Consider the following 14,193-nt stretch of genomic DNA (forward strand, 5'->3'; position numbering starts at 1 on the left):
ATTTAAAATAATTGCATTGGAGTTGGTATCACATGATATAAAACTTCTGTATGTGTCATTAGATCTGTGATTTATTATTATTATTCCATTTGTTGCACATTTATCTGCCCTTTCATTCAAGGAGCTCTAGATAATGTACCCAGAAAGGGACTGGGCCATTGTCACCTGATAAACATCATAGCCAAATAACAATTTTAATTTGAGCCTCCTCAATCAAAATTTGACTGAGTCCATCAGACATATGATTGGCTCATTAACACTTACAAGTCATTCAAGTGATCACCATCAGGGCTTTTTATGAGCAGAAACGCACAGGAATGCAGTTCTGGCTGGCTTGGCATCAGGGTTTGTGGCCTAATATGAAGATGAGTCCCTGCTGGGCTTTTCCCACAAAAAAGCCCTGTGTGAAACAATGGCGATGTCAGGTGGTGTGGCCTAATATGCAAATGAGTTCTTGCTGAAGGTTTTCTACAAAAAAGCGCTGATCACCATACACGTGGGAAGCAATGTTCCCTCTAAGCTGTGGAGTCTTGTGAGCAAAAAATTCCACTTTGTGAGCTACTGGTGTTAAAGTTGTGAGCTCCAGCATAAATGAGTTTGCTCTGGAGCCATTTTTCCTGAGCTGAGACCAAAATGTGTGAGCTGGAGGCTAAAAATCTGTGAACTAGCTCACGCAAACTCAGCTTAGAGGGAACACTGGTGGGAAGCAGCCCATATGTATAAAACTCTTTCCCAAACATTACATTTACACTGTTCTGAGCCCTTTGAAGGAATGGTAGGATAAAAATGCAAAAAACAAATTGAAATACTTGGTGACCAGTCCTGAGTTTTTCAGGGTTTTAAGGCCACACTAGAAGGGCTGGCCCTAGACTATCTGGTACCCTAGGCAAGACTAACCTTTGGCACACACCCCCCCACACACACACACACTGATAACATCACAGAGTCACATGGGGGCACCCAATTCAGCACCCCAGAAGGCTGGCACCCTAGGCGATTGTCTAGTTTACCTAGTGGCAGGGCCAGCCCTGCACACTAGACGTGACGGGTGGGATCTTTCTGCATTACACACCTGTCCATCTATTCGTAACTAAAGCCAGGGTCAATAGTGTTTGTTTTTAAGTTAAAAAAAGAGTCTGTGGTTGAAGAATGTTAAACCCTCTTCCATGCCCCACCTTACTATACACCATTTTCCCTGTATCTTGGCTCCAGTGTCAGAATGTAGTTAGGTTGTAGAGAAAATGCTGAATGCAACATAGTATGAAGATATATGAACATGTGAAGCTGCCTTATACTGAAACAGACCCTCGGTCCATCAAAGTCAATATTGTCTACTCAGACTGGCAGTGGCTCTCCAGGGTCTCAAGCTGAGGTTTTTCACACCTATTTGCCTGGAACTTTAGTTGGAGATGCCAGGGATTGAACCTGGGACTTTCTACTTAGCAAGCAGATGTTCTACCACTGAGCCACCATGCCATTAGAAAAGCAGTAGAGAAGGCTGGGTGTAGTTCCCCTTCCTTGTATGATCCATTTTTTGTGCCCCCCAACTCACTTTAGATAGAAAGGTTGCTAACCACCAGATGTTTGCTGGAGATCTCCTGGTGACAGAGACAATGGCTGCTGTGGAGGGTGGACACTGAGGTCCCTCCCCTCCCCAAACCCAGGCTTCCCTAGACTCCACGCCTAAATAGGCCGGAATTTTCCAATCTAGAGTTGACCATCTTCACGCTCATGCAGACTTCCTCTGGCATTGCTCTTACTCTATAAATTTCCAAGTAGGGATCACATAGTTTGACATGAGCTTCCACATACTTGGCATGCTTTTAAGTCTACAGAACAGCCAAACTTCAAAACACACAATCCTATTTATTGCATTCAGTCATGCCCTAAAATTATTGATTTTGTTTCATTAACTGGAAGGATATTTTTTTTAAAGCAGCTCTAGATCAGGGACGGAGAGCTGCTATCCATTTGGTCAGTTATGGCTCCTGGGGCAATTGCTTGGCCTCTTGTGATCCAACTATTATAAAGTTTTTTCAAAATAGACGGTATGCTGAAATGTGATTGCTCTTTTGAATTCCACGTGAATATCTAAATGTACATATTTTTATATCTAGTGCTATGAAATTCTTTCTGATGCAAACTTTATTAAAAAGCTGATTGTTCCTGCCCCAGGCCTCATTATGGCCTGGGAAACTATTGAAGTGAGGCATCCTTTGTAAACTATTAAGCAGGCTCCAAAAGAATGTTCCAACTCACATATGCTGTGGCTGTGCTCTGCACAAGAATTAGTCCACCTGCCTTTCTTGAATGATCCAGCTGTGTTTGCATTCAAAGCAAACCAAGCCCATATAGTATATTTGCTTCCAAGTGATCTAGCCCTATCTGTGCCAAGTTCCCATTGATTTTGGTAGTAGAAACACAGAGTAAGAAGACAAGGTCCTTTTCTAAAGGCAGTGTGTTTACCATCTTCTCAGTCCCACAGAACAAGTAGTCGCTAGCCAGTGTAGGTCACGTCCAGGCTGCTACAGGTTAAACATCAGTACTGTACTAGAAAATCATCTGATAAACAAAAATCTTTGTGGATTGTTGAGAGAAGGATAGTGAAGGACCTAAGAGTCATTGATGAAAGTTGCAGAGCCCTCCATTACTGATGGGCCATTTGAGAACACTGCTTACACGTATGAAGCTGCCTTATACCGAATCAGACCCTTGGGCCATCAAGGTCAGTATTGCCTGCTCAGACTGGCAGTGGCTCTCCAGGGTTTCAGACAGAGGGTTTTCACATCATCTCAGGGCCTTAGCCAGGATTTCATGTTTGGTGGTGCCCACAGCAGGATTTGTTGTTTGGGGGGGCTGAGGGGCCACCTGGTTTGGCAGCCCTGGGCTCTTGGCACTGTAAGCTGCCTTGAGGTATACAAGCTAAGCCCCTTTGCCTGGGCAGTCATAGCAGCTCTACTCTCCCACCCCTTTCTTATGTGCCCATCTCTCAGAGAGACAGAGACCTCTTCTCCCCCCCCCCCCCCCCTTTGCTCTGCATGCTGTGTTAGGGAAGGGGAGAGAGAAAAGTGAAAAGACCAACAGCAATGCTACTAGTTGTTCAGAGTGGCAGTGAGCAAAGGGGACAGATTGGGGGCCCTCCAATGGAGGGGCCATACAGCTGGAGCGGGGGGGTTGAAAGGAGAGGCCTGGCTTCCCCTGGGCCCCACTGTAGCTATGGACCTGCATCACCCACTGCCTGTTAACTGGAGATGCCAAGCAGAGGCTCTGCCACTGAGCCACAGTCCCTCCCCTGATGCTGTACCACTGAGCACAGCTGAAGGGCAAAATAACATTGCTAGCCCAGCCACAATTCTCTTCCTAGCCTTCTTCTCTTCTGGTTTTGCAATGGAGCATCAGAAAGGATCACTCAGGGGGCCAGATTTGTCCAAGGTGCTGTGAGTCAATGACCTCGTCTTAGAGGAAATTCAATAGGGTTTCTCATTCTCCACATTTCTTAGCAGGGTCTGAAGTTGCTTCCATTGAAGAAGCTGACCTCTCACTGTTGTATATCAATGAGATTGGTCTCCTTAGCAAACAGCATTGGACACTGAAAGCACTAAAATGCTGATGTGGATTCATTTGTTCCTAGCATTGCCTTCACAGTAACCCAGAGATCATTGCTAATCCCATTTCTAAGAAAAGGAACTGGGGCGACAAGAGAGCAAAAAAAAAAATAATAAAAAATCTGCCACTTATTGTATTCATAACTGAGCAAAGAGTTGAACACGTTTCCCAGGTTCAAATCCAACCTACTGTCCATTAGGTTATACTCATCTCCAGGGCATTTTTTGTAGCAGGAACTCTTTTGCATTTTAGGCCACACACCTCCGATGTAGCCAGTCCTCCAAGAGCTTACAGTAGGCCCTTTACTAAGAGCCCTGTAAGCTCTTGGAGGACTGGCTACATCAGTGGTGTGTGGCCTAATATGCAAAGGAGTTCCTCCTACAAAAAAAAAGTCCTGCAAGTCATTTCCATTATTTTGGAAACTGGTAATGCCTTACTTATTCCTTTGTTTCCAAATCCTCTTGTAGTAATTGGGGTTGCAGTAGTGCATATGCAGGGAGTTTATCAGGTCTGCTTAATAAGATGCAGAGTGCTGGCAGACTCAAGGCAGGTAGACTATAGATGAAGCCAGGGCTTTTTTTGTAGAAAAAGCCTAGCAGGAACTCATTTGCTCAATGTGTTCAGGCTGAATGTGTATTAGGCCACATCCTCTGATGCCAAGCCAGCTGGAACTGCGTTCTGGTGCATTCCTGCTGAAAAAAAATCCTCAATTAAGCAAATAAATGAATAATGGCAGAAATGCTCCTTTCAAAGACAGTTGGATACTGATGACACTTTGAAATGTGCACCGATAGTAGGGTTGCCAAGTCTAATTCAACAAATATCTGGGGACTTTGGGGGTGGAGCCAGGAGACATTGGGGTGGAGCTATAAGCAAAGTTGTGACAAGCACAATTGAACTCCAAAGGGAGTTCTGGCCATCACATTTAAAGGAACCGCACACCTTTTAAATGCCTTCCCTACATTTTAGAAATAACGAAGGATAGGGGCACCTTCTTTCGGGGCTCATAGAATTGGACTCCCTGGTCCAATCATTTTGAAACTTGGAGAGCATTTTGAGGAGGGTCATCAGATGCTATGCTGAAAATTTGGTACCTCTACCTCAAAAAACAGCCCCTCCGGAGCCCCAGATACTCCCCAGATCAATTCTCCATTATACCCTATGAGAATCAATCTCCATAGGGAATAATGAAGTGCCCAACAGACACTTCCCTCCCTCCCGCCCCCACCCACTCCTTTCTGATGACTCTGAAGCAGCGGACTGGCATCTCTACTCCCAAGTTGCTGAACTTCCAACTTCTTCAAAGCAACACAGAGCAAACAAAGGTTCAAGTTTTCCTTTCCTATGCAAATGACCTCTAAAAACAGAGGATTTGGGAGGGTTTGGGCTGTTTTCACAGCCACTGAGAGCAGCCAATTTGTTCTCCCCCTGCTTCCTCTGTCCCTATTCAGCCTTAAAGACACAGACACACCATTCCAAGAGGAAGCTTTTTCATGCCTTCGGAGGTGGAAAGGCTGTGGGGGTGGGGCTTCCCCACGCCGGCCAGCTGACTGGGGGTGGGAAGGAGGCTGGGAAAGCAGGAGAACCCCCGCTGGGACCTGGGGATTGGCAGGCCTCATCCATAGAGTAGTGTTGGATGTGGATCAGTTTATGCATACCAGCAAGGTTCAACAGATAATGCCTGCCCAAGAAGGGGGCCCCACTTCACAGACATCAAAATGTTTGGATCAGAATCGGACCCAGGGCTGGACCTAGACAGACTGATGCTCTAGGCAAGGCTAACTTTTGCCCGTCACCCACCTGCACTGATAATGTCACTGAGTCATATGGGATGCCCAATTCAGCACCCCAGAAGGCTGGTGCCCTAGGCAATTGCCTAGTTTGCCTAGTGGCAGGGCTGGTTCTGGTTGGACCTACCAAGAAGTGCTGAGAATGAGAAATCCTACTGGGTTTCTTCTAACATAGGCAAGAATCTGCAGAATCTGAGCATGCGTCCTAAATCTTGCGCCCCCAGAGTCCTCTGCAATGCTTAAGCATTTCTCAGCAGATCATATTGGAAAGTGTTCTGGGTAAGAAGGGGAAAGTGGCTTCATGACTCTCACAAAGCCCAGCCAATCAGCAGAGTGCTCTCAAAACACTCCAGCAGTATGTAATGGTAGAAATTGTACCAAGCTGTTAAAGACATGAAGCTGCCTTAAACTGAGTCAAGTCATTGGTCCAGCTTCTCTGACTGGCAGCCTCTCATTCCAAAATCCTGTTGGTCTCTAAAGTGCTTCTGAACTCAAAACTTGCTACCTGGAGATACCAAAGTCTGAGTCTGATCTTATGCATGGAAATCACTGAGCCAGAGCCCCACTTTTTTTTTTAAGTACCTTAAGGCATTTCTAAATAAACTGAGAGATGGTTATCAACACAGTAAAATACAGAATGACCTTGCCTCAGTGATGCATGCAATGGTCACTTCCAGGCTAGATTGCTGTAACTCTTTCTACGTGGGGCTGCCCTTTGTCTTGCTCCAGAAACTCCAGCTAGTGCAGAACACCAGATGTTGACATTGTCACCCGTATGGGCACAGATCCATCCTGTGCTGCACAAACTGCACTGCCTACCTATTGACACTAGATCCAGTTGAATGTGCTGGTTCTTACCTTTAAAGCTCTATACAGCCAGGGGCCAGCATGCCTTCAGGATGGCCTTTCCCCATATGAGCTCTGCAGGTCTTTGCAATCAGCGAACCAATACTTTTTGATGGTTCCCGGCCCCAGATACTTGCCTCGACTACAGCCAGGGCCTTTTCAGCCCTGGCCCCTGCCTAGTAGAATTAGCTCCCCTTGGAGATCCAAGCTCTGTGGGGCTTGCTTCAATTCCACAGGGCCTGTAACTCTTCCACTAGGCATTCAACTGAGGCAGCAGATGTCACCTGTTTGTGGCCTCCCCCTCTCACTCTCTCATTCTAGAGCTGTGGAAACTGATGGACATGGACCAATAGGCCATGCCTGTTGAGGCTGGATGTGTCATTTTTAGCTTCTGTAAACTTAGTTTATATATATATATATATATTAATTTGTTTTTAACTGCTTGATTGTTGTTTTTATTATGTAACCCGCCCTGAGCCTGTTTTACAGGAAGAGCGGGCTATAAGTCAAATAAAATAAAATATCTACAGTAAGGCATTGTCTGTGAATGTAATACCATATTTTTTTTTAATTTGATTTATATCCCGCCCTCCCCACCGAAGCAGGCTCAGGGCGGCTCACAACATAAAATCCCACAAACAATTAAATTAATAAGTATTAAAATTACACATTCAGTAATAAAATAGATATACAATGATTAAAACAGTTAAAACAGAATACTGAGTTGGTGCTATTCTGGTGGGGACGGCCTTCTTCCACATCTCTTAAGTACCAGTGCCATGTCAATTGAATGCCAGCCAGAAGAGGACAGTCTTGCAGGCCTTGCGGAACTGCACAAGGTTCCGCAAGGCCCTCACTTCATTTGGCAGTTGGTTCCAGGGGGCTATGATTGAGAAGGCCCTGTCTCTAGTTGATTTCAATGGGGCCTCCTTTAGCCCGGGGATTACTAATAGATTTTGTGATCCTGATCTAAGTACTCTCTGGGGAACATGTGGGGAGAGATGGTCCCTAAGGTAGGCAGGTCCTAGACCATAATGTTATAATAATGTTGCTGCTGTATATGGTGAGTAAAAGGAAAATGTAGCTTGTAATGGAGACTCAACTTTGAATGATGTCACATTAAGGCAACCCAAGCAGGCAAGACCCAAGGCGGACAGATGGCTGAGAAGACGACGACTGATTCCCATGCCAAAGGCACCAAGAAAAAGAAAACAGACAGTCCCAGATTAGGACACAGTACATTTAGCAAACTCTTTAGGCATAAGGTCGGTACTGGGTAATAACCACCAAGAGAACCCTGAATGGCAACAGATGAGCTTTAGTTAAACACAAGATGAAACGTTGCCTCTATCAGACACTTCATCAAGGACAAAATCTTGACAGGTGTTTTGGTTCAAAAACTGATCCTGATGGGAGAGGGAAGGGAAGGATCTTGAGTGTTTCAGAAGTCTGGAACTTTTTATACATCTGTGAATTCAGGGTTCAGTAAAAATAAAACCCTCTGAATGTATCATTATAACCATTTCCTGTGTCATCGTAAATCCTTTTTTGCTAACAAAACCTATGTTTCCCTTAACTAGAACTTAGATCTGACAAACAATGATGAAAGGCACGCCACCTACCTTATGTAATAGCAATGCTTGGCATTTATATCTTGTGTCTCAAGTCATAATGTGTAACATTCCAAAAATGTAGACCTTTTTCTGCAGTGCACTGAAGGGGGTAGAATGAATGTATGGGGGAGGGGGGAGAGATTGTGACAACAAACTCTGCCCCTAGTCCCCATGTGTTACTGGGTAGGCATGTAAAGAACCTTCACATGTATAGTGCATTCATAGGCAGCTCTGTTCATGCAATCAGGAATACTGGAAATGTGGTGTTCCTGACCACAGGGACAGCAATGTACCCAACATGTATGTGTTCATTCATAGGTTGTACATATATGTGTCCAATGGATTTGAATAGATTTATTTATATTTATTCTGGTTGGAGGTAGAGCTCACTGTCACAGTTCCACTTCCCATGCCACATGCAGGTTTGACTGGATAAACATATGGAGCAGAGGTCCATCAGTGGCTTTTAGGCAGAAGGTATAGATGAAACACTATGTCTTGGGCAGTGATGTTCAGTATTCGTGGTGCTTGGAGGACAACCATAGGAGGGCTTCTGAAGTTCTGGCCCTGCTGGTGGACCTCCTGATGGCACCTGGTTTTGACCATTGTGTGACATAGACTGCTGGACTGGATGGGCCAGTCCACTCCCCTCATTCTAACAGTATTTGCAATGAGGATTCTGGTTTTACTGGCTTTGGGATAGAGATGCTTGGCTCCAGCTATGCACCTGCTGACAATCGGTTTTGCACTTCTATTCCCTGTCTCACCCCCTACCCTTCCCCACAGCCAGTTTGGTGTAGTGGTTAAGTGTGCAGACTCTTATCTGGGAGAACCGGGTTTGATTCCCCACTTCTCCACTTGCACCTGCTGGAATGGCCTTGGGTCAGCTGTAGCTCTGGCAGAGGTTGTCCTTGAAAGGGCAGCTACTGTAAGAGCCCTCTCCAGCCCCACCCACCTTACAGGGTATCTGTTGTGCAGGAGGAAGATAAAGGAGATTGTGAGCCGCTCTGAGACTCTTCGGAGTGGAGGGCGGGATATAAATCCAATATCTTCTTCTTCTTCTTCAGTCAGTTCTGGGGGTGCTGATCCCTATTGAGAGTGTATGCCACGCCATTGTGAAATAAAGCATTTTGAGTCCTTTCTGCTGGGTCTCAAAGTGGAAACAACTATCAGTTATCTTTTGGGTTTCCAGCCTCCAGCTGGCACCTCTCGCTATTACAACTGATCTCCAGTCAGCCAAGATCAGTTCCCCTGGAGCAAATGGATCCTTTGGAGAGTGGACTCCGATTATGGACTGTGTTAGTCCATAATTCTAGACTTCTTGACTGTAATGCTATCAATGTATTCTTAAATTTGCCCATAGCTCGATAGTTTGACCCACTGATGAGTAGGGGGTCGGAGGAAAAGAATGGCAGCATTGTATCCTCAAGAATGTGTGAGGACAAAGACCCTTGAGATGCGAATAGCAAATATTAACTTCATGCAAAAATTCCAGTTAGACACCCACATGGAATTTTTGTGAGTAGGGGGCTTGTATAATAAAGTTCACTTATTTGTAATGGAATGTCAGTGGAAAAGACAAATAGTGGGATCCCTATAAAACTGAGTTATATTTGATATTATTTTCATAAAGGCTCGATTAAAGGCAACCGGGGAGCAAGCCTTCTCCGCAATGGCCCCTCGATGGTGGAATCATCTACCAGAGATGGTGCGAGCCCTGCGGGACTTGAATCAATTCCGCAGGGCTTGTAAAACATTTCTTTTTCAGCTGGCTTTCGAAACAGAACCTGGCTAAACTGATGAAATTGATGTGTAGCCATCCAGCCATCTTGTGGATATTATGACCCATAGTAATGTAGCACCTTTTATCTATTTTAACTAACTTATTTATTATGTTATTGATTTAAAATTTCTGTTGTATTATATTGTTTTATTGAACCATGGATTTCCATGCTTGTGAGCCGCCCTGAGCCCGCCTTTGGCGGGGGAGGGCGGGATATAAGAATAAATTTATTATTATTATTATAAAGGGGAGGAGGCAGGGCTTTTTTGTAGCAGGAACTCCTTTGCATATTAGGCCACACACCCTGGATGTAGCCAATTCTCCTGGAGCTTACAACAGGCCCTGTACTAAGAGCCCTGTAAGCTCTTGGAGGATTGGCTACATCAGGGGGTTTGGCCTAATGTGCAAAGGAGTTCCTGCTACAAAAAAAGCCCCGGGAAGAGGAAATAACACATTTTGCTAAAAGGGCTAAGTTTTTCCTTTAATGCACCCTTTGTGACCACCAGACTCTGTTTGGAGTCAAGTTTAAGACAGCAGCCCTAATTGTATTTGCAAGGACATCAGTTCCAAATAATTCAGAGACACTCAGTTCTAACAGGACAGGATGTCAGCTTGTATGCTTTCCCATTCTCAGTGTAAACAGGCCAGGCAGTTCCATCTGGAAGGCTAAACAAACAAAGCAGAGAGGCAACAGCCATCCACCGCATGCATCTTTGCAACTTCTGCAGAGCAGTCCCCACCACTGAAGTGGGTGGAGCATCCTCTGCCCATGTAGAGCTTCCTGTGTGCTATACCTAACTTAACACTGGTCTGGATGGAGTAGCCCCTGCTCATGTGGAACTCCATGCGTACTACACCTAACTTAACATGGAAATGAGTGGAGCAGCCACTGCTCATGAGGAGCTCCATGTGTGCCATGCCAGACTTATAGCAGATATTTGTCAATAGACAAAAATAAAGACTAATGTAATGTAAGGACAAATGGAAACCACCTCATTTGTCAAAAGATGCAGGAGGGAGCACAAATGGTGGCTCAAATTTCCTGTTTTCTGTTCTTCTTTGTTGTGTGCGAAGTGATGCACACAGGGCTTCTTCTTTTTTTTTTTTGTAGCAAGAACTCCTTTGCATATTAGGCCACACAGCCCTGATGTAGCCAATCCTTCTGTAGCTTACAGTAGACCCTGTAAGAACAGCACTGTAAGCTCTTGGAAGATGGGCTACGTCAGGGCTGTGTGGCCTAATATGCAAAGGAGTCTCTGCTCTACCTTGCTATTTTTCAGAAAGAATTGGAAAATAGTTTGCAACATTTTAAAAAAATATATATAGGCACATCATTAAAAAAAAAAAAAGTAGAGAAAAGCAACATAGCCCGACAGGGTACAGGGACAATTAATCATTGGTTGCCCCAAATGGTTTTTTTTTCAAATGACGAAGTTTAATCTGTCACCCATTCTGAGCATTCATTAAATGAGTGAAGGCTCGCTGTGAAGGGAAATGTTACATTATAGGTACCACCAGGGAAAAGGCTCTGTCTCATGTGCCCCTTTCCTCTACATTCCATGATGGAGAGATAGGGTGGATGAAGAACAGGAAGCACTAGTCACTTGTGCTTCCTGTCCTACTTGTATCTTCTTAAATCATCTTTATTCGATTCTGTTTTTCACAAGAAAGCATTGTTCTTCAGGTCTTTTTGTAAAATACTAACTTCAAACAAAAGCAATGTTTTTTCGTCTAAAAAAACTAATTTTCTCATCAATTAATCTTGGACGCTAACAGCTGGGGGGGGGAATCTATTGCTGCATTTGAATTTCAGGAGAAATAAAATATTTTTGAATGGGATATTGGTATGTAAAACGTTTTCTGTACAAGTTTGAATTTCCAGACTATTTCAGATTTCCTCCCCCTCCGCTGTTTTACTCTGTTTTCCCATTCCTACTCTGCTTCCTTCCTCCCCTCCAGTACTCGCTGTCTCTCACCTCAAATCCTTGAAACTACCAAGATTACAAGCTCATAAAAGCTTGTTGGCCATTTTAGTTTGTATAGACAACTACTGACAACTTCAGTGATGTGTTTGCTGTTATAATCTTGTGAGCTAGTCTCACAAGATCTTGGCGGCTATAAATTGCTTTGTTTTGTTTTCCCATCTTTTTACTAAATTCAAGATTTTCCTGCAAATCTGGGGGCTTGTCCTCCTGCAAAAACATCTACTTTAGTCGTGAATGGTCCAATTGTACATATCTTTTGATCTGCATTGTGGAGCCAAGTTAGATATAAGATGTCAAATTTCATTAAATACCTAGGATTTGAAGTCATGTCATCAGGATGCAATCTGTTTGAGTATTTGCATGATGCCTTTTAACCCAAAGACCATAATCCTGGGGGGGGGGGGGGAATGTTCACAACAAAGTCGCACTGAAAGCAGTGCATTCCCCAGCCTTACCCATCTGTGCTATTTTGGGGGGCTCACTCTCCCCTCAGAACCAATATTTCAGGGAGCTCAGTGGTCTGGGGTGGGGAGAAGGGGGGGAAATGTTATTCTGTTACTAGAGCTACACAGACAGTACCTGTTTTGTTTTTTGTTTTTTTGCTAAATTCAATCTAAGGGCTTCATCTACTGAGCCTTCCTCTGATGGAGAAAACCTTTAACAACAACATCAATAATGAAAGACCTTCTGTATTACAGGAAGACATGGGGGGGGGGAGGTCATTTTAGTGCTTTGACTTTAATTCTCAAAATGGTTATTTGGATCTAAGAACGTCTAAGAACATGGATCTCTTGCTTGGAGAGATTTGAGAGGACTATGAAACAATAGCATGGCTCACAACTTAGGGCTGATAGAGCAGAGAGGAGTGAGTATACAGCCTAGTTCTTTATCTAACTAGTTAATTGCTGAACAGTTCAGAATAGAACTTAGTTCCAAGTAAGCATGACATGCATCACAGCCTAAAGATCTGAACATAAGGACCAAACTGCAGTTTGCTCACAGTCAACTAATTGTGTGAAAAGGAGCTACTATGAGCAATTCTGGGAGGTTTTTGGTACCACACCCTCCTGCCTTGTGGTAGTAATTCCCATAAAGTCATTGTGGAATTATATCACATTCTAATGTGTCCTGTGGAGTGGTGGCAATCAACTCAGTCATGTGCCTGAGATTATTAGCAATGTACATTTGAAGACATGAAGAGTGGCATCATAAGCTAATCACTGGTTAAAATAAGTAATGTTGTAGGAAATGCTTTCCAAAGCGTAGAAGCTACCAACATTTATATCAGATTAAGTAAAAATAGACAAGGCATTTAATACACTGATTTTCTTTACCATAGTTAAAGAACTAGGACGGATAATGTGTGTTGTGTCCTAACTGTTTGTATGAGCACTCCATCTAATCCCCTAATTCACTTTCCCGGAAAACCTAAATGTATGTGGCTCACCATATTAGCCGCCAGGCAAAATGCATGAAGCTGAACGTAACAAAGACTGCAGAGACTGCTTGCCAGTATGAAGTAGCAGTTTACCTGTGACTTGACTTTCTTTTCTCTCTTTCAGTCAAAGAAGGATGCCCAGCAAACAGCTAATACCAAAGTGAGTAACACTATTGAACAGCAACCATGTGTGCCCTCCTTTCCAATTTCAAGTAAAATTACTATGCTTTTCAGATTGATGGTCAAAGTGGCCAGAATTCAGTTACCATGAGACTTTCTTCATTGCCAGAAGATGGTCTTATTTAGTGTATTTTCTGTTTTGTCATCTTAGAATGTATATTTGAACTATCACACGTGAGCAGTCTGATGAGCCTAGTTTGGCCTGAGTTAGTCAGGGCTTGGGAGCTAAGCAGGGTCAGCTATGGTCAATACTTAGATGGGAGACCCCCAAGGAATACTGGGGTTGCTACATGGAGGAAGGCAATAGCAAACCAGCTCATCTTCTCTCAAGCCTGGAACACCCCATGGAAAAGGTCCTCATGAGTCAGTTGCAACTGTATGGCACTTTATTCTTCCTCATTATCACATGTGGGATCTTTCCCCATCGGTATTGTGGGAAGTTGTTCACCTTGTCTTTGGTCCTACCAATTCTTGTTATGCATGCTTCTAGAGTACTGAGCTGGCTGTAACCACAGATAATGTGAAACCAGAAGCGAGCATCCCTTCATCTCAGGAGACACTGGCAACGAAGCAGAGCACAAAAGCCCCGGAACCTCCAGTCCAACAGCAGGCACCCCCAGCACCAGCCGTCATCATCAATGAAATTCCAAAAGAGGTGACAAAGGAGAGATCTGCTTCTACCCCCACACCTCTAAGTAAATTCTTTTGGAAAAAGGTATGTGTGGATCCTAGATATGGTATATATTTATTTCATTTATTTCTATCTTACATTTCCAGGCAGTGATTTCCAAGGTAAAGAAGAATAGTAAATCATAAAATATATAGGGCTTTTCCACATTCTCATTTTACTCGCTTGTAAGTTCCTGTTTGGAGGGGCGGGGAAGGATTATTCATGTGTTTGGCTCCCCCTAGTGGTCAATTTGATATTACACCAGTTTATGTCCAGCATATC

At 44.0% G+C, this 14,193-nt stretch overlaps 1 protein-coding gene across 1 annotated transcript in view; it reads left to right on the forward strand.

Annotated features, from left to right (window-relative positions):
- The window catches only part of BCAS1 (brain enriched myelin associated protein 1), an 87,995-nt gene that overhangs the window by 54,352 nt on the left and 19,450 nt on the right, over positions 1-14,193 (forward strand). The window contains exons 7-9 of the mRNA XM_060230774.1: positions 7,367-7,507; positions 13,186-13,221; positions 13,732-13,956. Coding sequence (XP_060086757.1) covers positions 7,367-7,507; positions 13,186-13,221; positions 13,732-13,956 — 402 coding nt within the window. The remainder of the gene's footprint in view (positions 1-7,366; positions 7,508-13,185; positions 13,222-13,731; positions 13,957-14,193) is intronic.

The sequence above is a fragment of the Heteronotia binoei genome, chromosome 2, assembly GCF_032191835.1.
Source record: "Heteronotia binoei isolate CCM8104 ecotype False Entrance Well chromosome 2, APGP_CSIRO_Hbin_v1, whole genome shotgun sequence".
NCBI lineage: Eukaryota > Metazoa > Chordata > Lepidosauria > Squamata > Gekkonidae > Heteronotia > Heteronotia binoei.